Source organism: Pantherophis guttatus, chromosome 2 (assembly GCF_059756535.1).
Source record: "Pantherophis guttatus breed Tessera chromosome 2, ASM5975653v1, whole genome shotgun sequence".
NCBI lineage: Eukaryota > Metazoa > Chordata > Lepidosauria > Squamata > Colubridae > Pantherophis > Pantherophis guttatus.
In genome coordinates this window covers 135810214-135835942 of record NC_142064.1, presented here as the reverse complement: position 1 = coordinate 135835942, position 25729 = coordinate 135810214, and the positions used below count along the sequence as shown (strand labels likewise).

Genomic DNA, 25729 nt, shown 5'->3' with positions numbered 1-25729 from the left:
TTCCAAATGAGGAACATTAAGAGCCCAATGGAGATGGAAAGATACTCTGGGTACTCCCTTGAGTTCATTTGGACTGTAGCCTGGAGACATGCAGAGGTGGGAGGTGGCACGTAAAACAAGTCATCGCCCTGCCTTTCCAAACTGAGATTGCCCTCTGGTTAGCAATAAAAGTCCTCTTAACTCATCCCGCTTCCCTCCCCCCACCCCCACAAATCCCTCTGCTCTAAAGACTCCTGGTCGCAATTACCCCCACCCCCCCCTTTTTTTTTTTTTTTTTTTGCTAAAGGCTCTTTGAAGACAAGACCCTTCATCTCTTCAATCCAACTGACACCTCACAGCCATCATTTATCATTTTTTTTAGCTTCTGAAATTCGGGAGGGGATGGCTAATTGCTGACTTCAGCTCTGGTATCTCTCCACCCACCCACCCCCACCCCACGTGTAGTTTCCTGAGTCATGCCACCTAGATACCAGGGAATAATTTTTCTAGAGCAGGGAGCATTGGCACGCTTCCCTACTTGGCATGGAGAGCTCTGATGGAGACTTCAAACACGAGCTCATTCCAGTCTTGAAATCAGCCTTGTGCAGGGAGGGGGTAGCTGAAGCAACTTAATGTGTCTGCACCAGGACCTGATGCACTCAAGCAATGCAACCAAAGGCATACATTAACCTGGGACAGAATGTCCTGCTCGAATAACTCTGAGCAATCTGGGAACACAATATGCTATAAACACCGGGAACACTAAGCAGGTATTCTGACTGAACACGGCTTGGATGACAGGCTGCTGGTGATCTCTGCCTTGTGCGCAGAGATTCTCGGAGGCTAAGGAGGACATTCTAAAATGAAAAGCGCAACCCAGTGAGCAAATCATGAAATAGGCACCGCATCATCCCATACAGTGCATCTGTCTGCAGATCCAGGTGGTAAAGGAGACCTGAATTCAGTTTTCTAAACCACGTGGTTCTCTTGTTATCTCAGCCCACTGAGGAACACCCAGTATCATTGTTGTAAAATCATTCAAAATAATCTTATTGTACCTGGTGCTCTCCAGATTCATGGGACACCAATGCCCATCTATTGTGCTGGGGAGGATAGGAGTCTAGGTAAACACAACTCAAAGCAGGGATGAGTTCTACTTACCTTTACTACCGGTTCGCAATGGGGCAGTGTGCAAGCGTTTGCTTCGCTTGCATGCATGCGCTTCCTGATGACATCGGGGTCGGTGGGCGGAGCCTCCTGCCGGTTTTACTACTGGTTCTATAGAACCGGTTCGAATTGGGGACAACCCACCACTGAGTCAAAGGCTCCAAATTGGGGAAGACTGCTACCTAGAACATCCACCCAAACCAAAGCCAAGTATCAGCTTTGTCATTTAACCAGAAAATATTTGAGAGAGGACTGGGATAATCCATCCCTGCAGAGGGATTCCATTTCCCCCCTCCCCAGGCCATTTGCTTTCAATTTTAGTAGTTTTCTTAACAACCAGCGATGAGCCATCTGAACTATAGTGCCAAAATATGTCAGTAAAGCACGGTTTGGGTCTTTAAAAAAAAAAAAAAAAATTAAGCCATCTCTCACTATTTTACATTTTTTAGAAAGCACTCCCAAGAAGAAGGAGAACAGTGTTTTTGACAAATGATGCCATTGCACTGGGAATATATTTTTTACAGTCCTAAATTCTAGAAAAGGCTGTTTGCTGCTGCCACAGTCATTCATCATCTCTAAGTAAATATAATAGGATCACTTCAAGTGACAACTTGCAAGTTACGTTTTTAGGCCTGGATGATTACACAAAAGTAGCTCTGGACCATTGCACAGGACAAGTAGCAAGATACTTTTTAATGGGTAAAAGTGATCAGGGTTACAAAAATGTCTTAAAGGAGAAGTAAGCCATCTATGTCCCTTCGTCTTCTATCTAAAGGATTATTATGGGGAGAGTGCAAAGTTATCGAAGAGTCTTGCAGGGAATGAATAAATCCTTTTCAGAAATCCTCTTTAGATTTCATTATGTACAATATGTATGAAACAGCCATAAGGTGCGCTCCTTCTTCTATAAAGCCCACTCAATACCCACTCACAAAATAATGGGATAATAAGAATGTGCTCAAATCAATGAGGGTTCTCTTATTTGCTGATTGCCTTGTCATCTTCTGGGCTCTGATAAGCTCCTGAAAAGATCTCCTCTGCACTACCACCAATGTCCCAAGGAACTTATGTTTGGGTGGGAGTAGAGCAAGGACAAGTGGAAGACGTGATATAGCAGAAGCACATGTGCAAGGAAAGCAAACAGTGGTTCTACCAGTGATTGGGACCAGAGCATAACCAGCTCCAACATTGTCCTTGGTTAAGCAAGACCACAAAGATCATTTTTATGAGGTTCAAAAATATGCAAAATAACTGATTTTTTTTTTGGGGGGGGAAGAGATCCTTAACTAGAAATTGGCAAATTAAATGGGTAGGCCAGATAAAATGATTTCAGCAGGGGTGCCTCAACGGTCTAGCCAAAATGAAGGCCCCTAAAGAATACCAAGAAATTTCAGCAGATAAAATCTTGTTATTCGGTTGGCTGAAAAAATATCCCAGAACTATATATATATATAATCTACTACTAATCTTTGTGGGGGCAGATATAAGTAGAAACAACAATATGCAGACTAGGATTGTGCCAGAACTCTGAAATTTGGAACAATTCGCATCATACAAAATGAACTTCACATAAATTTTTGGGATTTTTTACAACCTGCTCACTTTGGATATAGCAAACTTAAGTTTCTGACTATTTCATTTCTTCATTTGTTCGGTTTTAAGTTAAAATCAATAGCATTTTTTTTTCTCCTTTCTGCTATTGCTACACTAATTTCAGTATACATATTGAAAGCAGATGAAAGCAAGGGAAAAACTAGCATATATACCAGTTTACCCTAAGAGCATGTGTATATAAATACACACACACACACACACACGCACACACATACGTGTATGCTCGCACACACACACACACATGGCTGCATCAGGAGCTCAAGTAGACCAGTGGGTGAGCAAATACTCACTTGACGCAATAAAGCTCGCTAAAGGACTGAGAGGTTACTTCTCTTTCCTCTCTCCTTTCTTGCTTGTATTATTATAAATCTCTCTCTTTCTTTTTCTAAATATATTTCTGTTTTATCAGACACAGGGCCTAGAGGCTAAGCCTCAACTGCTCAGTCTCGACTGCTTCCAAAGATCTGCAGGAGAAAAGAAAATATGTAGATGATGTCCAGGTATATGTTGAGGGCTCCAAAGATGTATTCCTCTGGACTCATGGCATAGCGACGGTTCCCCATCAGGAGCTGGGTATCAAAGGCCAGGAACTAAGGAGGAAAAAAAGCAAACGCAGACAGTGATTAAAATGCAATCTTTTGGTGTCCAAGGCGTTGGATGGAGAAAATTGGAAGGTTGTTGGTTCCCCAATCCCTACACCCAAATCCCATAATTTAAGTAAGAAGAAAAGAATTGGCAGAGATGTATGAAAAAAAATGTGTGCGAAACCTATAGTCCTGTGCATGGACGTTCCCAGATACTTCTCTTGGAAGTGCAGCTAGATTCACATCCAGTGGTGGATTGAGTGGTGGGCCAGCCAGAATTTTAACAACCGATTCCCCCAAACCAGCCCAAACCAGCTGAATCCCACCACTCTTCACATCCGTGAATATTCAGCTTCTCCTACCCAACTCTGCTCTTCACTATGGAGGTTCCCTTGGCTTGGATTATAAATTGAGGATCTTCTCCAGCCATAGGCCAATCGGAGCTCCAGTATGTTCAATGATAAAGCAAGAACATGGAAAAGGAATCATACAGTCCAGTCGATGTGTCCTGATTTCCCTAGCTTGGTTGAACTAGGCTTAGTTTTATTGTGGTTTGTCGAAACAAACCAGTGGCTAGGTGCACACAATATGCTAAATAAAATCAAACCACGCACTATGACTGATGCATATTTATTGGCAGGTCAGAATTTAAATATTAAAATAAAAAAAATGGCTAGGCTATTCACTAGATTTACATCCTAACATTTCTTTGGGATCCCAGCTGGGGACTTCTACCTTGTTTCTCCCAAAATAAGACATCCCCTGATAATAAGCCCAATTGGGCTTTGAGTGCATGGCAATAAGGCCAAGCACTTATTTCAGGGTTCAAAAAAAGATAAGACAGGGTCTTATTTTCAGGAAAACATGATACCGTTCTACTTTTCCTTGTAATAAACTAACGGGGTAGAAGATATGAAAGTCTCCTTTTCTTTTCCAATAGTTTTCAAAAGTGGCATAAAGTTGGCTCCTGAGGATTCATCTGGACTAGATTAAAATTCAAGCTAGAAATGAATCGGGGGTTTATATTCTTCGCATTATTGTCACATCCATACAAGCTTCATGAAGTGGCGCTGCTAGTTCCACAACTACAAATGAAGTGGTAGTAATCATATCAAACTTAGATGATTTAAATTTCAGACACCTGCTTTTCCCACTGAATGCTCCTTTTTTTTTTTTTTTTTTTTTTTTTTAGTTTTGGTCCCTTTAAGTCATCTTTGACTCCTAGCAACTGCCAGGCTGCATCCCTGAGTTTTCTTGGCAAGACTTTGGGAGTGGTTTGCCTTTACCTGCCTGCTAGAGCTTAGACAGAGGGACTGGCCCAAGGTCACTTTAGTGCCTAAGGTGGGACTAGAAGGTAGGACTAGAATTCACAGTCTCCCAGTTTCCAACCTGGTGCCTTAACCACAATACCAAACTGCTGCAAAAACATGCCCTGGCAATCGTTTATATTGTATACCTTGTTGCTGCTTCATCCCAGATGATATATGAGGCAGCTTTAAGTCCAAATTGTATTTTAGCATCATTCAAACACCATCCCAGGCGAGGCTCAAGCTAATTTTCTATTATTATTATTCTCTCTTTTATTCATTAAACATGAAACTCAGTCAACTGGACATTTAAAAATGTGTCACAAATACCACTGACTGGTGCTAATGGCTGATTTGGGTTGCTGCCAGCATCCTAGGTATCAACCAAGTATCATTTTAAAATATACAATGTTCCGAGTAGCGCAGTTTTTTGCAGTTCCTCTGGTGTTATTGCAGGAAGCTGCAATTTCTTGATGTGCTGTTGTTGTTGTTGTTGTTGTTATTTTCTATTCTCTTTGCTTCATGATTGTTTCCTAAAATCCTCATTAAAGAAGGATTTTGGCAGGACTCGCCATTCATATTTGTGGTTTAGTGCCATAAGCAATCCTAGGTTATCAAAGGTGCAAAATGACATGACCAGAAAGCAAGGAGAACAGCTTTTCTTTGTTTGGATTTGGAAGTAGTAAACTGGTTTATTCCAGTATTGTTAACAGGATTAGAGGAATAGGCCCGATAACCTTGTTGGCTCAAGGCACTGGCCCATTTAGCTGATATGTGTATATCTCTCCTATCGCTGAGTATTTGCGTAAGAACCACATTCAAAGGTCCAGAATTAGGAGCAGAGAAGATAAATGGAAACCGAGGGAGGGCTGTGGCCAAAAAAATGAGAAGAAAACCAGATTTTTCAGGAACCCTGACAAAAAAGAGAGAAATGTTCTAGCACACAGAAGGCATGTATCTCAAATAAGGAGGTTCTTTACTATCAGATGGCTTACTGAACAAAGAAATAGGGCTGCCAACTGTTGAGCTGAAAACACTGCTGACCCAGTGGGCTGAATCTGCCCGTAGAATATAATAGTGGACAGGGAAATGGTATATGGAAGAGGATCTGATGTGAGACCAGCCTACAACATTTTCACTGCCTCATTGCCTTTTTCTTTGGTCTTTGACCATGTCGCATTCTCTCAGCATGGCAGAATAGGGAAGGGGCAAAGTCTATACAGCCAGTCTTCTCCCATGAATGTACTTGTTATCCATCCCTTCAATACATGTATGTGGCCTACAAGCTTCTGGCATGTGCCTTAAAAAAAAAGTTGATGGCTTTATTGAGACCATTCATTCATTCATCCACCTGACAATAGTTCACATTTCTGGTTGTTTTGCATTGGTGTAGAAATCCAAGCAATAAAACATGACTAGGAGAGGAGATTGGCTTTTTATGGGGATAAAAATCAGGCTGAGCATACTTTCCACCCACAGATTCGTATTTTGGGAACAGCTTGCTTGAAATGGATCACTGACACAGTATACTTTCCCCAATCCCTTTATGTCTATGGCACATTGTAGCCTATATTGTTTTAGCTTTCCTTGGCCTGCATGTTTTGGGATGCTTTACTCTGTTTCAGATTCTTAAACTGAAGAACGGCATTGTCCAAGGACTTCATCTTCCATTCGAAGGCAGTTGAGGGATGATGAAAATATTTTACCTAATTTCTATAAGATTATTGTAATATCGTAAAAGGGACATGCAGATCTCACTACTTTTAATCCAAATATGGACAGACCTCAGCCTTAAGTCCCAAAGGTGCTTTTTCAAATTGGACTTTTCTTTCTTTAAGTTGCTGACTTAAAGGACTGAAGAAGCTTCTTGGATGAGAAGTGAAACATCTTCAAGGAAAAAAAAACAAAGTCCAGTTGCTTTTTGAAAAAGCACCTTTGGAACAATCATGACCAGAATGACTGAGAATCTCCATAAATCTTCAGCCCTAGGGATATAGAATGCCCCTAAGCCACATATTTCAAGCTGTCAGAGCCTCTCTGTCAGCATCACCAGATTAATTTCCCATCACTTTGAAGGGGTAACATGTACATTAAAATAGGCTTCACGATGTTTAAAAAAAAATCTACTTGACAAGTCACCCAAAACAGAACCTCCTCATCCATGTCCATGATGTAACTCCAACCACTTTGCATCATCACCAAGCCCACTTTCACCCTTTGCTGCCCCTCCCTCTGCAAAATGACAACCCATATCCATTGACAGGACTAAGCAACACAAGCAATGCTGACTTACCATTGTAAATACAATTGCACCCAGAACAGCATAAATGGCCTGCAGCCATGGCACCTACAGAGAAAGAGACAGAGCTTTGGAGTCAAACCCAATAAGACAGAATTTAATATAACCTTTGTGACGACAGAAACATCCAAATGGCTGCTGAAAGAAGGAAGCTTTAGTTGATTCTCAAATAATGAAAAAGAAGAACTCTTTATTGGCCAAGTGTGATTGGACACACACAAGGAATTTGTGTCCGGTGCATTATCCAAAATAGAAATGTTTCTGGAAGAAGGAAAAGAACCAAGTGAGCATAATGATAGGTAGCCTTCTGGGTGAAAAATATAGGAAAGCAGATTCTAACTACTCCTAAATATTATAGGAAGCAGATTCTAACTATCTCTAAGGGTATCTCAAAGGTAGAAGTCATTCATTTGTGGCACTGGAGTCTTGAAATGGTTTTCAATTTTCTTCTTGAAATGGTTGCAAAGCTCTCCTTCACTAGCATAGCAAACAGGGTTAGGGATGCTGTATTTAACTGGGTTGAGGCCTTGATGAGACTATTATCTTTCTAATCATTCAATTATTTTGCTTTGTAGGAAGCTGGGACCTCTTTATGGACTTGTGTGCCTGCAGAATTCTACTGGTGGCCTTCTCATCCATGCTAATGGGACAAATTAAGGCTACATCTTTCAGTATCTAGTCTCTACTATTTCTATCATTATGTATCTTTCTGTGAGCATGTATGTGTAATTAAGGAGCTTCAGTGCTTTCATAGGTGCGACTAATTAAAAAGCACCATTAAATTTACTTTGGGCCTGAATAATTCAAACATGCAAGCAATATTATTTTTTCCCATTTTTGCTTCTGTTAATATTTAAGATGAATGTATGACCGGAATGTTATACATTTTTATATAGCTGATAACATCTCATTTGTACATTATCGGGCCTCGTGTAGATGACGGAAGCTTACATTCCCCTCAATCAGATTTTGAATAGTTATCGGTTTTTAGAACTACCGTGTTCAAATAAGTGGGGGGGGGGGAGGTTGTTGGTTTGTGTATGTGTATTGTGGAAACCTTTTGTTGTTTTCTATAGGGATAGTAAAAAGGATCCGCATAGATCACACGGTAAAGCTTTTATTAGCTTGTTGCACTGTTAGGCAGCAATTATAAATGGGGGATCACATGAGTGAAGCTCCTTTATATAAAGAACCTTTCTAGCAAAATTTATTTAAGGTCAAAGACCAAATAAAAATGGGACTTGCTACCTTTTCTTCAAGTAGAAATCACATTAAGGAAGAGGACAACTTCCTCTGGGTCAAGCTAGTTCACTGTATACTGTCTGTTTCTCAACCTCCATTCTTTGAATGCATTCATGAATACCATTCATCATCTTGTGATCGATTGGAACTAACTTCACCTCATGATCTGTTCTAATCTGCAGACTTGCCCAAAGTTACAGTTGTGATCACGAAAAAACAACGAGAGAACGTGCTGAAAGCCATTTGGAGAAGGTGGAATATTGAAATGAAACTCTTTACATACACAATTTTTTTTAAAAACAATCATTTTCACCATCTTCAACATTCCAGGAAAAGAAAACAATGCATTTTTATCTAGCCAATTTTTGTTTTCTTAGCAGCCTTACCTATCAGAGTTTTAGACTTTGGGCAAATTAAGACATACAGAGGTTCAAGATCAGAGGGATCAGATACTCTGAGGACCAGGCTAAAAACTAATGCTAACCCCCAACTTGTCTGCTGCTTCCTCTGAGGGGCGGCACTTCTCCATACTTCTCTGTTTTAATTCTAACAAATGAAACGGAAAGCCAATCACACTCAATGGCTTGGATCAGTGGTAGGTTTCAAAATTTTTTACTACCGGTTCTGTGGGTGTGGCTTGGTGGGCGTGGCAGGTAAAGGATACTGTAAAATTTCCATTCCCTCCCCAATCCAGGGGAAGGTTACTGCAAAATCTCCATTTCCTCCCGATCAGCTGGGGCTCAGGAGGCAGAGAATAGATGGGGGTGGGGACAGTCAGAAGTGATATTTACCGGTTCTCCAAACTACTCAAAATTTCCACTACCAGTTCTCCAGAATTGGTCAGAACCTGCTGAAACCCACCTCTGGCTTGGTATGGTGAAAGGAGTTGGTAAATGCTATTTCCAATCCATTAATATTTTTCTTGGAGAAATTGTTTCTTCCAGAACTTGAAAATCCCACAATAAAATAGTGTAACTCTTTTCTCCCACACCCTGTTAGAAGCCTATGGGTGGTTTTGTTTTTTTTTAAAGATAATAGCAATAGCACTTAGACTTATATACCGCTTCATAGTGCTTTACAGCCCTCTCTAAGCAGTTTACAGAATCAGCCTATTGCCCCCAACAATCTGGGTCCTCAGTTTACCGACCTCAGAAGGATGGAAGGCTGAGTCAACCTTGAGCCTGGCGAAATTTGAACTGCTGAACTGATAATAGTGGATATTAGAAAATACTCCCACTGCAAATGACGTCTTCTGCTACTGCAGTATGATAACAACAGAAGAATGTGAATGGAAGTTCAAAATGGTTTCCGGTGGGAAACAATTAGCGATGACAAATGATCCCAGCCAACAAAGCTAATGGGAAGCCCAGCCCAGCCGAAAAACAAGCAAACAAAGTACGCCTATCAAAGGGACCTTACCACGTAGGCCAGAACAAGATAAGCTTACCCCCCACTTTTTTTTTTTCCTCCCATCAATATTTCTCAATATCTAGAAGGCTCCTGTGATAACAAATGGTAGAATGAAAAGTCTGTTGTTGGAGAGATACTAACCTGCCTCCATTCTACCCATTTCTTTCCCTCTCGCAATAAATATTTGCCTCATGAGCAACTCAAAACTAAACGCAACCCAGTGACAAAACCTGCTGCCGCCAAAGTGATAACCAGGCCTGAAACACAGGTAATTGTTATGGCAAAACAAACTGAGATAAGGCTTGGGAGGAAATTACAGTTAGAACATTTAATCAGTGGAACGGCTTGCCTCCCGAAGCTGTGGGTGCCCCAACACTGGAGATTGGACAACCATTTGTCTGAAATGATATAGGGTTTCCTGTTTCCTTGAGCAGGGGGTTGGACTAGAAGACCTCCAAGGTCCCTTCCAACTCTTGTTGTTCTATTATTCTGTGACTGAGCGAGAATATATAGAAAAGAGGGTGAGAACATGCCAATTAGATACCAGGCAATTAGCAGCCCCCAGAACAGATTCTACAAACAGTAGAACAAAAGATCAGCAGAAGATGCCCGACAGGGGTTTTGGTCTTTTTTAACTCATCTGTACTTTCCTCTCTCAAACAAGATATTCCAAAATTGTTTACCACCTCCATATGATAACTGATACTTCTCCTTTTGGCTGACAATCTGTCCCAAGCCTTCTGCCTTACACTAGCTATGCCAGCAGCAGTTGTGATAAAAGCAAACATTTTAAAAAAAATAGAGGAGAAAAATAAATCAAACCTAAAGAGTCTACTGACAAAAAGGAAGGGGAAATGATTTCCCTTCCAAATATCTAGTGAGGTTCACATTATTGAACCATGTTTCCTTTCTGTAGTTTGATTAGTGAAAGTAATGCAGATATGGAAAATTAATGTACAGAAAAAATTTAAGATACAGGTAGGCCTGCCCCCAGGACACTGCAACCGTCATAAATATAAGTCAATTGCCAAGCATCTGAGTTTTATTCAGGGGACCATGGCAGGGGTGGGTTCTAAATTTTTTTACTACCGGTTCTGTGGGCGTGGCTTATTTTGTGGGCGTGGTTTGATGGTCATGTGACAATTCTTTAGGATTTAGCAGAGGTACTGGTCTACCAGGCTTTTAACTGCTTGCAGAGCTGTACCGGTCTACTCATTTGTTCTTGGAGCGTTCTAGTCTACCCATTTGTTTTTGGAGGCACCGGTCTACTCATTTGTTTTTGGAGACACCGGTCTACCCATTTGTTCTTAGAGCATTCCAGTCTACCCATTTGTTTTTCGAGCGCTCTGGTCTACCACCACACTGCCTTTTAACACTGATCAGCTGTAGGGCGGCCCTTTGAAGTGCCGCGACAAGAGTTTAAACAGTTTTTTTCCTTCTAGCTGATCAGCTGGGACTCGGGAGGCAGCGAATAGATTGGGGCGGGGCCAAATAAAAGGTAAGAATAACGTGGGGGGGGGAGCGGGAGGACCCAGCTCCCAAACAAAGAGAACCGGTTTGGTGATGTCATATCTCCCACTCCCGAACCGGGCCGAACTGGAAGGAACCCACTACTGGACCATGAGGATGCTGCAATGGTCATAAGTGTGAAAAATGATCAGAAATCCCTTTTTTCAGGGCCGTTGTAACTTTGAACGGTCACTAAGCAAACTGTTGTAAGTCAAGGATCCCCTGTAGTGGCTTCTGTTTTTTTGTTTTTTTGCTTCTAACTAAATTGCATCACTGAGTATAGAAAGATAGTTCTGCATCTCCTCTGCAACTAGACGTGGCAAAGTAACACTTGGTAGGATGCATATATGGATTGGTTGACAAAAATAGGAAACTTACATAATGGAAAGGAAGTATAAAAGCCAGTATGATCCCACTAAACAGCAGCACCATCAGCATCACAAAGAGCACCCCCTGGCAAGAGGTAAAGTCATACTGTGGGAGAAAACAAGAGGACATTAGTATAAAATGCATGGATTAACCTGAAAGTCCCTTAGCTCCCGGATAGCCTAAGTCAGTGGCCCCCAACCAGTGGTGAAATCCAAATTTTTTTACTACCGGTTCTGTGGGCGTGGCTTGGTGGGCATGGTGTGGCTTTGTGGGTATGGCAGGGGAAGGATCTCCATTCCCACCCCACTCCAGGGGAAGGATATTGCAAAATCCCCATTCCCTCCTCACTCCTGGGGGAAGGATATCGCAAAATCTCCATTCCCACCCCAATCTGGGGCCAGCCAGAAGTGGTATTTGCTGGTTCTCCGAACTGCTCAAAATTTCCACTACCGGTTCTTCAGAACCGGTCAGAACCTGCTGGATTTCACCCCGCTCCCAACCTTTTGGGCACCAGGGACTGGTTCCTTGGAGAGAGGTTTTTCCACAGACCGGAGGGGATGTGGTATCGTGTGCTGCCTGCATCCCAGAGATGTGGCTTCGCTTGTTTGCGCGGTCTGGTTTCTGGCATGTCACGGACATCGGTAGTTGGGGATCCCTGGTGTAAGTAATGCGTACATCTGCCTTTCCCAAATTAATATTAACCAGATGCATTGAATCTGCCACCTTAGAGCAGCAATGAAGTTGATATCCAATGAATCTTCAAGTCACAAGATTGAGGGGGCTCCCATAAATGCTTAACGCATTGTAAGCCGCCCTGAGTCTCCGGAGAAGGGTGGCATATAAATCGAACCAATGAATGAATGAATGAATGAATGAATGAATGAATGAATGAATGAATGAATGAAAAAAATTCCCAAATATTTGCTACTTCATTTAGCACCCATATGGAATATGCCACCACTTTTTATAGCCTTTTCTACATGCTCTCTGAACATGATGTATATTATAAATTGTATATTCCCTTTTATCTATAAATTCCAACATAGCCCTCAGTACTAATCAGATCAGGTCAGATCAAGAGTAGCTGCCAACACAGCATGAACAACAGAAAATGTTTGACTTGCAATGTGGAAAGGGCAAAAGACTCTTTCAAATTATTCTACTTTATTTTTATTTTCTTGCTGTTCCTGCCTGATAAAGTCCTTCCGAATGAGTGATGATATAGAGTGTTTTTTTTTTTAAACTCGTCATACTATTTGAATGACATTTTTTCCCCTCCATCTAAAAAGTTGCCGATTAACTTCATTCCCAATTGGGAGAAAATTCATTTTAACTTTTTGGTTGGCAATTTTTGAGCCAATTCTCAAATTTGGATAGGGAGAGGGGAGAGGGGCAAGTCTAATTCCGTGGAAAAGTTGCTTTTCGAGGTCACCATTATCTGCATGAAACGAAAACAGTGTAAATTTGCTCAATGATGTAAATTCTAAAGCAGAGTTCTAAACCTCAGAAACTTTAAGATGGGTGGACTTCATCTCCCAGAATCTTCTACACATGTTAAAAGTTGTTGAGGTTGAAAAACACGGCTCTAGAGTAATCACAAAATGTTTGCCTGCTAACTTTAACAAAGAAAAAACTTATCTGCTTACATAGGAGATGGTAAAATCAGAGAACTATGATATAAATGCATTTATGTACCTTGGTCTGGAAGCTAAATATGGTGACGGAAAGGCAAACCAAAGCTGTAATGCCCAGGCAGAGGAGGACAGACGTGGTGTTGTAGTAGCTGCAAAAGGAGTAATGACATGACATCGTTGAGAAGAGTCAAGCAGTCAACATCAGACATACCATAAGAAAGTCTGCTTAAAATAAATTTGTCTATGGATCCATCAAATGGCCAATTTGTTGTTAATCAAATGGCCAATTTCCATCTTCAGGGTCATAGAAAACCATCTGTGGGACTTTCTTTCTAATTGACCTCCAATTAATCCCAGCAATAAAAGTTCTGGTTTCAGTTGAACATTCAGTTGAACATGTAGGGACATTTCTTGTATATTAAGTGTATTTTTTAGAAGTCCACCAGCACAATAAAAATATCTATCATGTGCACATAATAAATTTGAAGTATCTTTATGCAGTAGGGTCCTTGATGCTCTCTGAGCTTGGTGGTTTTCTTGTGGAGATTTCATTGCCAAACTAATTAACATCATGATGAAGTTACCTATTGCTAGTGAAACATCAGCAAGAAAACCACCAAGTTCAGAGAGCACCAAGGACTCTACATGGAACCTGCAAATGTTGTGTTTTATCAGAACTTTTAAACATACTAAGACCATTTTTCTGCAGTCATGTACCAATAGTGTATCATTTTGTAACAAATCTATTTTAAGTTTTAACAATGTAAATTCCAATTTTATAACAATGTAAATCCCAATTTTAACATATTTAAATTTTAATTTAAAACATATTTTTCCCACTGTTCCATCAGTATATTACATCGAAAGTTCTTAGCCCTAGACTTTAATAGAACTTGTACCTAGAAAAATACTCTCAGTATTTGGAGTCTCCCATTTTACGTTAGCTTTTGTATTCTTTTGCAAAAGCTTGCTGAATTGATAGGGGAAGCATAGTGGTTATTGCCTTGTTCAGTTATCCAGGATGCTTGAGTGACAGCATTGTTTATCTGCTCTTCACATTTGCTCTCCCCATGCCATTGGTTGGCCTTTGATAAATATGGAACAATGGAAATCCATCATGTTACTCTACATGGGATTGTTATAGCAGAAACAAAGGGAGGATTATACAAAACCCAAACCAGAGACAGACTGAAAAAGAAGATTCTTTCTTCCCCCTCTCTCCAATTTATTCATTTCTGGGCAGAATTAGAGCTACTGTAGAGTAGTTGCATGCTATCAGCTGGATCTTGGTTGCCCGAAACGATGACATTGCAGAGGAGTAAAACTTTGGAACAGTCCTTCTGCTAACACTTCTTTTCCACTCATTAAAACCTTTCCCGACCTGCATTGTGAAGCTATAAACATTGTACTATAGTGCAGAATAGACACAGAAGTGTATCTATAGACACAGCAATGTAGATGTTTTGTTCATTGGCTATTTTATTTTGCCCATCTGCACAGGTACATTATCAAACAGACAAGACAGAGGTCCCAGAAAAATATGGTTTTCATTATTATTATAGAAAAAAGGATAGAAAATAAATTTGTAAGTTAACAATCAACCCCATGTTGAGGACTTGGTTGGGTGATCTTAAGCAATGCATAAGTAGTCCATTCCGTTAAAAACCACTGAACATTGATTTAGATGTTCTCAAGATCTTACCTTAAAATGAACATATTCCATCAAAATAGTATGAGGTTTGGTAATCTTGTAAAATTTCAATCATTATTCATTGCCAGTTATATAGCAATAGCAATAGCACTTATATACCACTTGACAGTGCTTTACAGCCCTCTCTAAACGGTTTACAGAGTCAGCATATTGCCCCCAACAATCTGGGACCTAATTAAATAACATTAAATTAATTTCAACTTATAAAACAATTTTGTGTGATTTGAAATACTAAGAAAAATTAAGAGAACAAAAATAGAAAGCATTTTCTATAGCATTTGTGTAGCATTTTCCCTTTCCTTTCAGTTAAGGAGAAATACTCTTAATCTTAAAGATTTGGCTAACCAGTATCAAACCTTGAGTTTTATTGAGAATTTAATAAATAAGTACAGAATTAGTATTTGGGACTTTATTATTATTCCTATCTTGCTACCCTGTTTCCCCGAAAATAAGACCTCCCCGGATAATAAGCCCAATCGGGCTTTTGAGCACATGTGCTAAAATAAATCTCCCAAAAAAATAAGCCCTCCCCGAAAATATTTAAATGCATGTGCAGCCGGTCCCCACCATCTCCTCTGGTTAGGGTTAGGGAGACAGAGCTGGAAATCAGATAGGATGGCAAGAGGAGCCCCATCTTGCTCCATGTGCCCCAAAATAATAAGACCTGCCCGAAAATAAGACCAACCACTTATTTCGGGATTCTAAAAATATAAGACAGGGTCTTATTTTCGGGAAAACATGGTAGCTTCTGTGCAAACCAGAAAAAGAGTCCACGTTAGCAGAAAACTGAGCTTGATTGTCCCATTGACTTATTTTAATAGATTGTTTACCTGCCAAACAACTGCAGTTCATTGGATGCTGAGTCTAACTCAGGAAAAGGCATTGGGATAAATAGAGGAAGAGGATGGGCTTAGTTCTGAAAACAGAATATTATGTCATAATGTCGTGTATCAATAGTACTACATGCCAATTAGGTTAAGTAAATATCATCACTTTTCCTAATGTTGGAGATGCAATATAAACGATGCTCAACCCTGTTGGGAAAAGTTGGCTAATTATAGGCAATTGATTATTGGCTACAGAATTGGGCTACAATTTGGAAACTGAAGAATAATGGTCTTAGAAAGTCTAGAAATGAAAATCAAATTATATATTTGATATAGGCCTTGATTTTCAGAAGTAATGATTGCAGAAAAATGCAGAATGCCAGGGAAAAATATAATCACACACACACACACATATAAATACCCAGCATGTTATTCAGGTGCCTAGTATGGACATTTACCTGGAGATCATTCCTGTCAGGTAAGCCATGGACAGAGTCTATAAAAATAAAAATTTTTAGTTACTGCAGAAGCAAAAGATGGAGGCTAAGAAGGAAAAGGGATGTAAAACTGTTTATGGATATCATTCTTTGAGCCTATTCAAGACAACTGAGGTGAAAGACCACATCCTACAGCCTTATCATATTCCATAACCATCCAACCATTTTATGGTTTCTCGTGGTAGAAAAATTAGGAATAAGATTAGAGAATTAGAGAATTTAGAATTAGAGAAATTAGAGAATAAGTGAGGTTTTAGGCAAAGAAGAGGCCCTTTTAAGAAGCAATCATGCTGAACCTGGACATGTGAGGCATGAGTTGTGGTTAACTAGATAATTGTACAAGTTAATGAAGGTATTGCGCAGACAACTCAGGCTGAACAGCTACTGTATATGCAGGCCAGGTTCATAGGCTGAAACTCCTACTATTCTTGTTAATTGATTGATGTGCTTGGTTTATTTACTGCACCAATAAGGAGCTGGAATCTTCAGGAGTTGACAGTCTATTCCTTATTGATCTACTGGATGGGTGCCATCGGTAGTGCACGCCATAATTAGTTGTGCTTGGAAATAGATGGGGGATAAACCTTTTGCCTTTTGAATTTATAGATTAATGTGGGAAGTGTGCTGTAAAAGTCCCCTAGGGCCAAGCAACTGTCCCAGCACTGATTATTAGGCTACTTACAAAGATGCTGAGGAGGATCAGGTTCCATGGGAAATACCTCCTGTGAATTAAATGAAAGGGAACCAAGTGAACCAGGTTATCCAAAGTGCATCATCGGGAAAAGAAAGTTGTACATCATTAACTTGCATAATAAGATCATTAAAGAACAACAGAGCAATTAAAGCAATCAGGCCACAGCATGTACAATTTTGCAAGAACCCTGGTTACACAAAAGGGCCTGATATCAAGGCACCGGCCTCATTTGAATGATGGCTAAGCCTAAAAATACAGGAGTTACTGAGTGAAACATTTTTATGGCATGAAAATTAACTCTCACCTCCTAATAGCTGTGGATGGAGCTGGGCAGCTATTAAAGAGGCAGCTAGAACTGATTGAATAGCTAGCCAGCCTAATTTGGATCAAACATTAGCCAAGATATTACAGCATTGAGATACATCAGTCCTTTCAAGCAAAGTAATCAGATGAATGAGAACTTTTCCTTTCCTTTCTAAGCCAATGTATAACATATATATAATAAACAGTAGACATATATAGTAGAGAACTTCCCCCAACCATAAAATGCCAAGACATAGCATTGAAATATAGGAAATGTCTTTGATGCAACTGAAAGATAGAATCGGAGCTAGTCATGTTCATTATGTTTTTCTTTCTTTCTTTCTTTCTTTCTTTCTTTCTTTCTTTCTTTCTTTCTTTCCAGAATTTTTCCTTTTTAATCCCCTTTTCCCTCTCACAGAGTATTTCTGAGAACTGAGAATTTTATCCTAGACTTGCAGATGAAAAAGGTAATGACTTACCGTAGTTAAAAATTTGGTGGCCATATTTGGTTCTTTAGACAGGCCAACAAGACTAGCTCAAGTGATGTTAGAATATCCACACTTCCACTGTCGCATGGTCTCTTCCCCAAACAGAATTAACCCACCACAAACAGTCCAAACCCCTTGTGTAATTTTACCTTGGTCCAGAGCAGCAGGCAAGGATCAAATAGGTGATAAAGAAAACAGCACTAGGAGGAGAAAAGAGAAAGAGAGAGAAAAAAAAGAGAGAGAATGAACCAAGGGGAGGAGAGGGAATCCTGCCTGCTGTTACTCTAAATCTTTTCTTTTTTTTTCTACCTTAGATGATCATTGGTTAACAAATTCTGAGGAAAAAAGCACTATATAAATACTAGACATAATAATTCCTTCTATGATTGGGCCTTGACGAGGCGAAGGGGCTCCTGTGGGTAAATGAAATCGTGGACTATGTCATTGGACATGTATATGTACAGAAGGGTCTCCCAAGGCAAACAGGCCATGGCGGATACCCCAGACTAACAGCAATCATATCTGCCAACCTGCATTGGACCAGCATGGCAGATTATGGTCTATTTCTTCCACAGGCCAATACAATCTCAAAAACTGCCCTCTCTCAGGACCGTATTGGTTGGAAACATGTGGAAGACAATGGCTAAAATGATGAATGATCAATGATTTCTTTGACACTAAAAGGCAAGAATGAATAAATTATAACATTTTTACCAGAACCTACTGTAATTCCAAGTTGAAACTATGTAGATGCGAAAAAGGGAGAAGGCCCATAAATAGGGTAGTGTCACCAAGATCAAGAAGTTCCCCTCTCTAACAATCTCCTTAAATACTTCTCTGTGCTTTCTCTCATAAAATTAAGGAAACAGATGCTTTCAGCCTCTTATCCAACAACGGCCTTCTACCAAATCAGATGTTTTGTTCACCTAGCCCAGTTGCAGTCCCGATACCAAATTTGAGGAAGGAGGAAGGAAGCAGTATCTTTCTGTGTCTCAAATTATACAAGCCCTTCCCAACATCCATGTGTTACCTTTTATTACAATGCTGTCCTCTACTGCGGTGAACATTATGGTACTTTTTCTGTAGTAACTAAGATAGATATTTGAAGAACAGGCCTGAAAAATGTATCCCGTGCAAAGTCTGATCCTAGTATGATAGTAGAGGAGAAAATAACAATGCTCCTTCTCGTCCAGTTTATGCACCCCAAGCCAGTTCTGCAGTTTTGATCAGCATTGTTCCACAATACGTGGATATTAAGGCAGCACAATTCTTTGGAAAGAGATGCTTTGGAACCTTCCAAAGCAGAATTTTTCAAATGTAGGTGTTGGAACAATTTAGCAACTTGAAAAGCCGTGCTTTGGGAAGCTGTTCCTGGTATCTCCCACACATGTGACCACACAGCCGCGAGAAAGTGCTTTGCGGCTCTACAGCTGCACAAGGCAGACAAAAGACATGGCTGCTTTCATGAGTTGAAAAAAAAGAGCTTTGTACTATATGTGTGCCTGGGTATTCCAAAATACCCCTTTCAAATGATTTGTTCAGCTCTAGAGGATACTGTACTTTTATATAAGCTTCCTGTACTCAGCTGTCCTCCAGAAGTGTTAGATTACAATTTCCATGATCCGTAGACAGTCTGCTAGCAAAAGATTGTCAGACTTGAATGTGCAAAAGCTATATTTCTATATAGAGAGCCAGTTTGGTGCTAAACCATCAGGCTAGAGACCGGAAACCATGAGTTTTGATCCTGCCTTAGGTACAAAGCCAGCTGGGTGACGTTGGGCCAGTCCTTCTCTCTCAGCCCTAGGAAGCAAGCAATGGCGAACCATTCTCAAAATCCTTGCCAAGAAAACTGCAGGGACTGGAATAGGCAATCATCAGGAGTGAAAACTGACTAGAAGACATACACATGTATTATCTATCTATCACTCTGTCTATCACTCTATCACTCTATCTATTTTATTTATTTATTTATTTATTTATTTATTTATTTATTCAATTTGTATGCCGCCTTTCTCTGAAGACACAAGGCGACTTACAGTGCATTTAAAAACCATATATTTAAAAACATTAAAAATTAAAACATTAAAAACAATTAAAACCCATTCACACCATATCTCTCTCTCTCTCTCCCCGTCCCTCTCTCTCTCCCCGCCCCCCCCCCCCTCTCTCTCTCTCTCTCTCATCATCTACAGTATGTATCTTTATTTCTCTATGTACAATATGTTGCCCAAAAGAGATTATTGATCTAAAGAAAATTAGCCTTCAACTGGATGGCTAATTTGGCATACATTTTCCAAGTCCTTTAAGTTTTGTGTTGAAATTCAGACCCCATCTCAGGGTGGTAAATAGATATTTCTGATCCTCAACTCAATTCTAACAGGTCATCCGTGTACTGTAGCCAACTAGCGGAATGCAAAGGAGATTTATTAAGGACTCAAGGCTTCTGATTCAAAAGAGAATGGGAGGTTAAGGTTAACCCTTCCTCCCTAAGCATTCCACCAGTACTTTTCCACGAAATAAAGTTTAATAGAATGTAACCTTAAACTGCTCCCCAGACAGTCAACATCTGCTTGGTAAAGAAGAAATTGGCTTGTTAATGGGAAGGCAGGTTTCCAGTTACATTTGCAATAGTCAGGTGATATGCCATTAGTCTGAAGAAGCAATGCAATTGTGAAAAGTTGGCACTCGTTGAAGAGGACAAAAGTACTGCACCTTAAATAGTTATGCAGAACACGAAAATTCAGCAAGCCTCTTGTCACGCAAGCTAGTCTTGCTGGAATTTTTCTTTTGCATCCAGCAACCTAGATTTTTAGTGCTCTGTCCCACCCGGGGTGGGCTGCTGGGGGGTTCGCAGCGATTCAGGAAAACCTCTAGCTAAGATTTTGTGCAGTTTGGAAAACCCCCAAATCCCACACCTTGTTATGGCTCAAATTGAGCCCATTAATTTGGGCCAAAATTGTGCCCCATAGTTCGTTTTTAGTTATTGATTTGCTCAGCCTCTTCTCCAGCTTCTGAAAACAGCCCTGCAAATTGGACAGGTGCGGCGCTGAGATTTCCTAGGCCCCTAATAACAGAAGGCAGGTATGCAGGTGGGACAGGATCCTCTTCCTTTCCCTAGAGCAGGGGTGTCAAACTCAAGGCCCAGGGGCCGGATTTGGCCCGCCGGGTGCTTAGATCTGGCCCGTGGGGCTGCTCTGGAAACAGCAAACGACTGGACCGTGGTGACTCTGCCAGTGAAAATGGAGCTTGGAAGGGCTACATGGAGCCCTCCCGAGCTCCTTTTTCACTGGCAAAGGGTTGCAGGAGACTGTCGCATCTGAAAACAGAGCTAAGGAGCCCGTTTTCTCTGGCAGAGTGCTCAGGCCACCACAGATGCCCCCAACATGAGTGACATCGAGCTGGCCATGCCCACCCTGGCCACACCCACTCCGGTCCCCCAAGGTCAAACACAACACTGATGCGGCTCTCAATGAAATCGAGTTTGACACCCCTGGACCAGTGGTAAAATCCAAATTTTTTTACTACCGGTTCTGTGGGCATGACTTGGTGGGCGTGGCGTGGCTTGGTGGGCGTGGCAGGGGAATGATACTGCAAAATCTCCATTCCCACCCCACTCGGGGGGCCAGCCAGAAGTGGTATTTGCCGGTTCTCTGAACTGCTCAAAATTTCCACTACCGGTTCTCTGAACTGCTCAAAATTTCCACTACCGGTTCTCTGAACTGCTCAAAATTTCCACTACCGGTTCTCTAGAACCTGTCAGAACCTGCTGGATTTCACCCCTGCCCTGGACTTGAGAATCCTAGAAAGAGTGGCCAAAGTATGCACAGAAGAAAGATGTGTGGGGGCATATTGAACAATGCAAGGTTTATCCTCTGAAATTATGATTTTTAGTCCTTTTAGTCCTTTTGTCTTTTTGCCTTGTTGTGTTAAAAAAGAATCAGCAGCAAAACAAGGAATAGCAAAAGCTATGTCCTTTTCTCCTTCTCCCTCCTCTATTTTAAGCACTGAGTATGGATGACTGTGGGTAAAATAAAAAAATACTGAGAGTTCTCCACTTATAACAGTTTGCTTAATGACCGAAGTTACAACAGCAATGAAAAAAGTGACCTATGACCGTTTTTCACAGTTACGACCTTTGCAGCATCCCCATGGTCATGTGATCAAAATTCAGACACTTGGCAACTGGTTCAGATTTATGACCATTGCTGTGTCCCAAGGTCATATGATCCCCTTTTGTGACCTTCTGTCAAGCAAAGTCAATGGAGAAGCCAGATTCATTTAACAACCGGGCCACTAACGTATCAACTGCAGTGATTCACTTAACAACTGAGGCAAGAAAAGTCGTAAAATGGGGCAAAACTCATTTAACAAATTTCTCACTTAGCAACTTAAATTTTGCGCTCAGTTGTGGTTGTATGTTGAGGACTACCTGTATAGATATGGTGACTGAACCATATAGATAGATACAGAAGATAGATAGACTGAACCCCCTCAAACAAACTGAACAATAAATAAATATAATTGGCTACCACTTTTTTTACACTTTGATCCTGGTTGGTTAAACTGTTCCACATTACCTTATCCTTGGGGAAAAAATGAAATGAAGCTACAGGGTAATTTTGCAAATAATGTTTGTTTTCTTATCCTATAAGATGTTATGTTAACTTTGATGGTTGACATACAAATAATCTCTGAGATCAAATCTGTACTTACTAGGAAGCCCAGTACCAGGCTGGATTTGCTTGGACATATCCTTGAACTGGTTTACTGCAATGAAAAACACAAGAGATTAGAAGAATGAGAGCAAAATATGAAGCACTAAAACCCTTGATTGAGGAATTTTAACACTGACCTAATCGTCCTTCTAAGAATGCTTTTATAAATGATAAAGTACCACCCTGATTGCCTGCCTGCCTGCCTGCCTTTCTGCTGTGCTAGGAATAACAGATATTGATTGATGCTGGTTATGGCTAACATAGAAAACAAAATAGAAAGCTCACTATGTTTGATTTATGAAAGTATTGTCAAATTTGGATTTTAATGCTTGATTAAAAATACCTCCCTTAAGAGATGCTATGATCTGAATATTTCTAAGTGGCCTTCCTTACTGCTTCAAATATGCACTAAACTAAGACATGATTGAGTCATGCAGTATAGATGTATGATTGGGGGCATAACATCAGAAAATTCTGCATGTTTAATTCCTCATTTGTAAAATGAGTATGAGAATATGGGAGGAGTAAAATCAATAGGGAAAAAAATAGCAGACCAGAAAAGAAAAGCAGCAGCAAAAGGTTTGTTGTTAGGCAGGGTTGCTAGGACAGAGACTTACCAGAAAGTGAAGATGGCCACAATGCTGACAGTAACAAGGAGCTGAAGTAGAAGGATGCTATAAACCTAATATCAAAGAAGCAAAATAAATATCAGCCTGGCTAATGCTCAGCAATTCTGAGGATCTGATAATTAAAAAGCAAGCCAGACCCTATCAACCTGGTTCTACCACCCATTCTTTTTGGGGGAAGTTCACACATTATACTGTAATCTCCTTACGTGATCTTGTTCTGACCATCTCCATAAGGGCCATATAATCAATACTGGAAGAAAGGAGTTGTTCATGTGGACAGGTGTCCATGTGAAGGAACTGTTTTATGTGTTGATGAGAACAAGATCCATGGGTGATGGTGCTACCTCCTATGAAGGAATCCTCAGTAGAGAATACACTGTCAATCTATAATGGAATGTAATCCAGGGAGGGAGGGGCTCTTTCCCAGAGACTGTGGAGCTTTGAATGTCTGATAGGCAGGAAGAGGGCAGAGATGGACCTCCCAACTAACCGTTCGCAGAGTAACATCTATAGTTATAATTGGTTTAGTCTGTCAAGATTTATGTCTTTAGGTAACAACAATAAATAAACTACTCAAAAATAACTCCTTGTGTCGTTCCTGGTTCTTGGGGCCTGACAGAAACTCCCAGACAGCCACTGAGCCTACAAAGTCTTGAATCTAAGCCTAATATTCCCGAGTCTAACTCAAGACACAATTCCAGGCTCAAAGCTTTCTGTGGCTAGGAGTTTGCCAAAATTAGTTGGAATACCTTCAAGTCTCAGAGAGTGGAGGAAACTGATGATCCAGATCTAAAACTAAGAGGCAGGAATTTTAGATAGCCTGAGGGCTAAAGTTTGAGTGTAATTTTAACAATTGTGATTTAATTTAGTAGACAATTGACCTTGGCGTTGATTATTTTTTTTTGAAGCCCCTCTTCATGACTGGACTCTTTCTGGAATCTACCTCTGATTCTATCTGATGTTGTATCTTTGTTCTAACACCTGTTCTTGATCTTGTACTTCTTTCTGACCTGCATAAAATGAACTAAGCCCTTGCAACCTACCATTCTTCCTCGCTAGTGATTAAGCGTTGAGTTTGGTTTGGTCTTAATTGCTTTGACATTACCTTCCTGATGAATACTCTGCGCACATTCTGGTCATCCCAGCTGAACGTTGTGAGGGTCTCAGTTTCCCCTGAGTATCCACTTCCATAGTTAGGACTGGAATCTGAAACAGGTGGAAAATAAAGAATTTGTCTAAGCAAAGGGGTATGTCATATAAGATGAGACTGTGCTCTTCCCTACTGAAATTTATGGTCTGAATATTTATTTTGCACAAAGTTTCAGGTTTAATTTTAATTAAATTGAATTAACCTATTATCTGATTTTTTTTTCTGAGCTAATCAAAGTATTGAAGGCAAATTATACCTCCATAGGGACCATGAAAGTATAGAAGTCTATGTTATGGACTGATTAGCTCTTCTGGCTGGTTTCAGCAGCCCACATTCATTCTGGGATGTCTATCCACTACATACAGAATACAGAATAACAGAGTTGGAAGGGACCTTGGAGGTCTTCTAGTCCAACCCCCTGCCTAGGCAGGAAACCCTACACAACTTCAGACAAATGGTTATCCAATATCTTTTTTAAAATTTCCAGTGTTGGAGCATTCACAACTTCTGGAGAAGTTGTTCCACTGATTAATTGTTGTCAGGAAATTTCTCCTTAGTTCTACGTTGCTTCTCTCCTTGATTAGTTTCCACCCGTTGCTTCTTGTCCTGCCCTCAGGTACTTTGGAGAATAGCTTGACTCCCTTTTCTTTGTGGCAGCCCCTGAGATATTGGAACACTGCTATCATGTCACCCCTAGTCCTTCTTTTCATAAGAAACGTGGTATTAACACTTCACGTGATCTTGATTCTATCCCTCTGTTTATGCAGCCTAGAACTGCGTTGGGTTTTTTGGCAGCTGCTGCACACCGCTGGCTCATATTTAAATGGTTGTTCACTAGGATTCCAAGATCCCTCTCACAGTTACTACTATTGAGCGAGGTACCATATATACTGTACCTGTGCATTTTGTTTTTTGTTTTTGGGGGGTTTTTTGCCTAAATTTAGAACCCTACTTTTTTCACCATTGAATTTCATTTTGTTAGATAGCGCCCAATGTTCAAGTCTATCAAGTCTGTAACTTAAGCCCATCTTCCAGAGTGTTGGCTATTCTTGCTAGCTTGGTGTTGTCTGCAAATTTGATGAACTCCCCATCTATCCCATCATCCAAATCATTGATGAAGATGTTGAAGAGTACTGGGCTTAAAACAGAGCCTTGGGGTACCCTACTGCATACTTCCCTCCATATAGATGCAGTTCCATTGAGGACTACACATTGAGTGCTATTGATCAGCTAGTTATGAATGCATCTGGTGGTGATGCTGTCTAGCCCACATTTTTCTATTTTATTTAGTAGTAGGTTATAGTCTACTTTATCAAATACCTTACTTGTACTTCAGATATAACACAGTTTTGATGAAAACTTCCCTCCTTCTATCCACACCCCATTCTCCTTTCTTCTGAAATCACTTGCAAGTAATGGCAGTCAGTCTTCTATAGGGAGATATTTCCTCCCCCTATGGAGCTCAAATAATGTTGGAGGAAAGTCATGCTAATTCACGGTACCAAAAAGCAAGAGGAGTCTGGCCATACTTTTTCTCATTAACACATTTTATTCAAAGTCATACACTTGTGAGTTACATCGCACTTCATTCCCTGCACCAA

General features: G+C 40.5%; 1 protein-coding gene across 1 annotated transcript in view; it reads right to left on the bottom strand.

The window, feature by feature from the left end:
- Positions 1 to 1810: 1810 nt before the first annotated feature.
- The window catches only part of FAIM2 (Fas apoptotic inhibitory molecule 2), a 38689-nt gene continuing 14770 nt past the window's right edge, over positions 1811 to 25729 (bottom strand). The window contains exons 3-12 of the mRNA XM_034412242.3: positions 24084 to 24184; positions 22967 to 23031; positions 22348 to 22401; positions 17784 to 17834; positions 16832 to 16871; positions 16111 to 16148; positions 13176 to 13263; positions 11490 to 11585; positions 6945 to 6998; positions 1811 to 3350 (exon numbers count right to left, since the gene is read on the bottom strand). Of these exons, the coding sequence (XP_034268133.2) occupies positions 3201 to 3350; positions 6945 to 6998; positions 11490 to 11585; positions 13176 to 13263; positions 16111 to 16148; positions 16832 to 16871; positions 17784 to 17834; positions 22348 to 22401; positions 22967 to 23031; positions 24084 to 24184 (737 nt within the window). The 3' untranslated portion in view covers positions 1811 to 3200. The remainder of the gene's footprint in view (positions 3351 to 6944; positions 6999 to 11489; positions 11586 to 13175; positions 13264 to 16110; positions 16149 to 16831; positions 16872 to 17783; positions 17835 to 22347; positions 22402 to 22966; positions 23032 to 24083; positions 24185 to 25729) is intronic.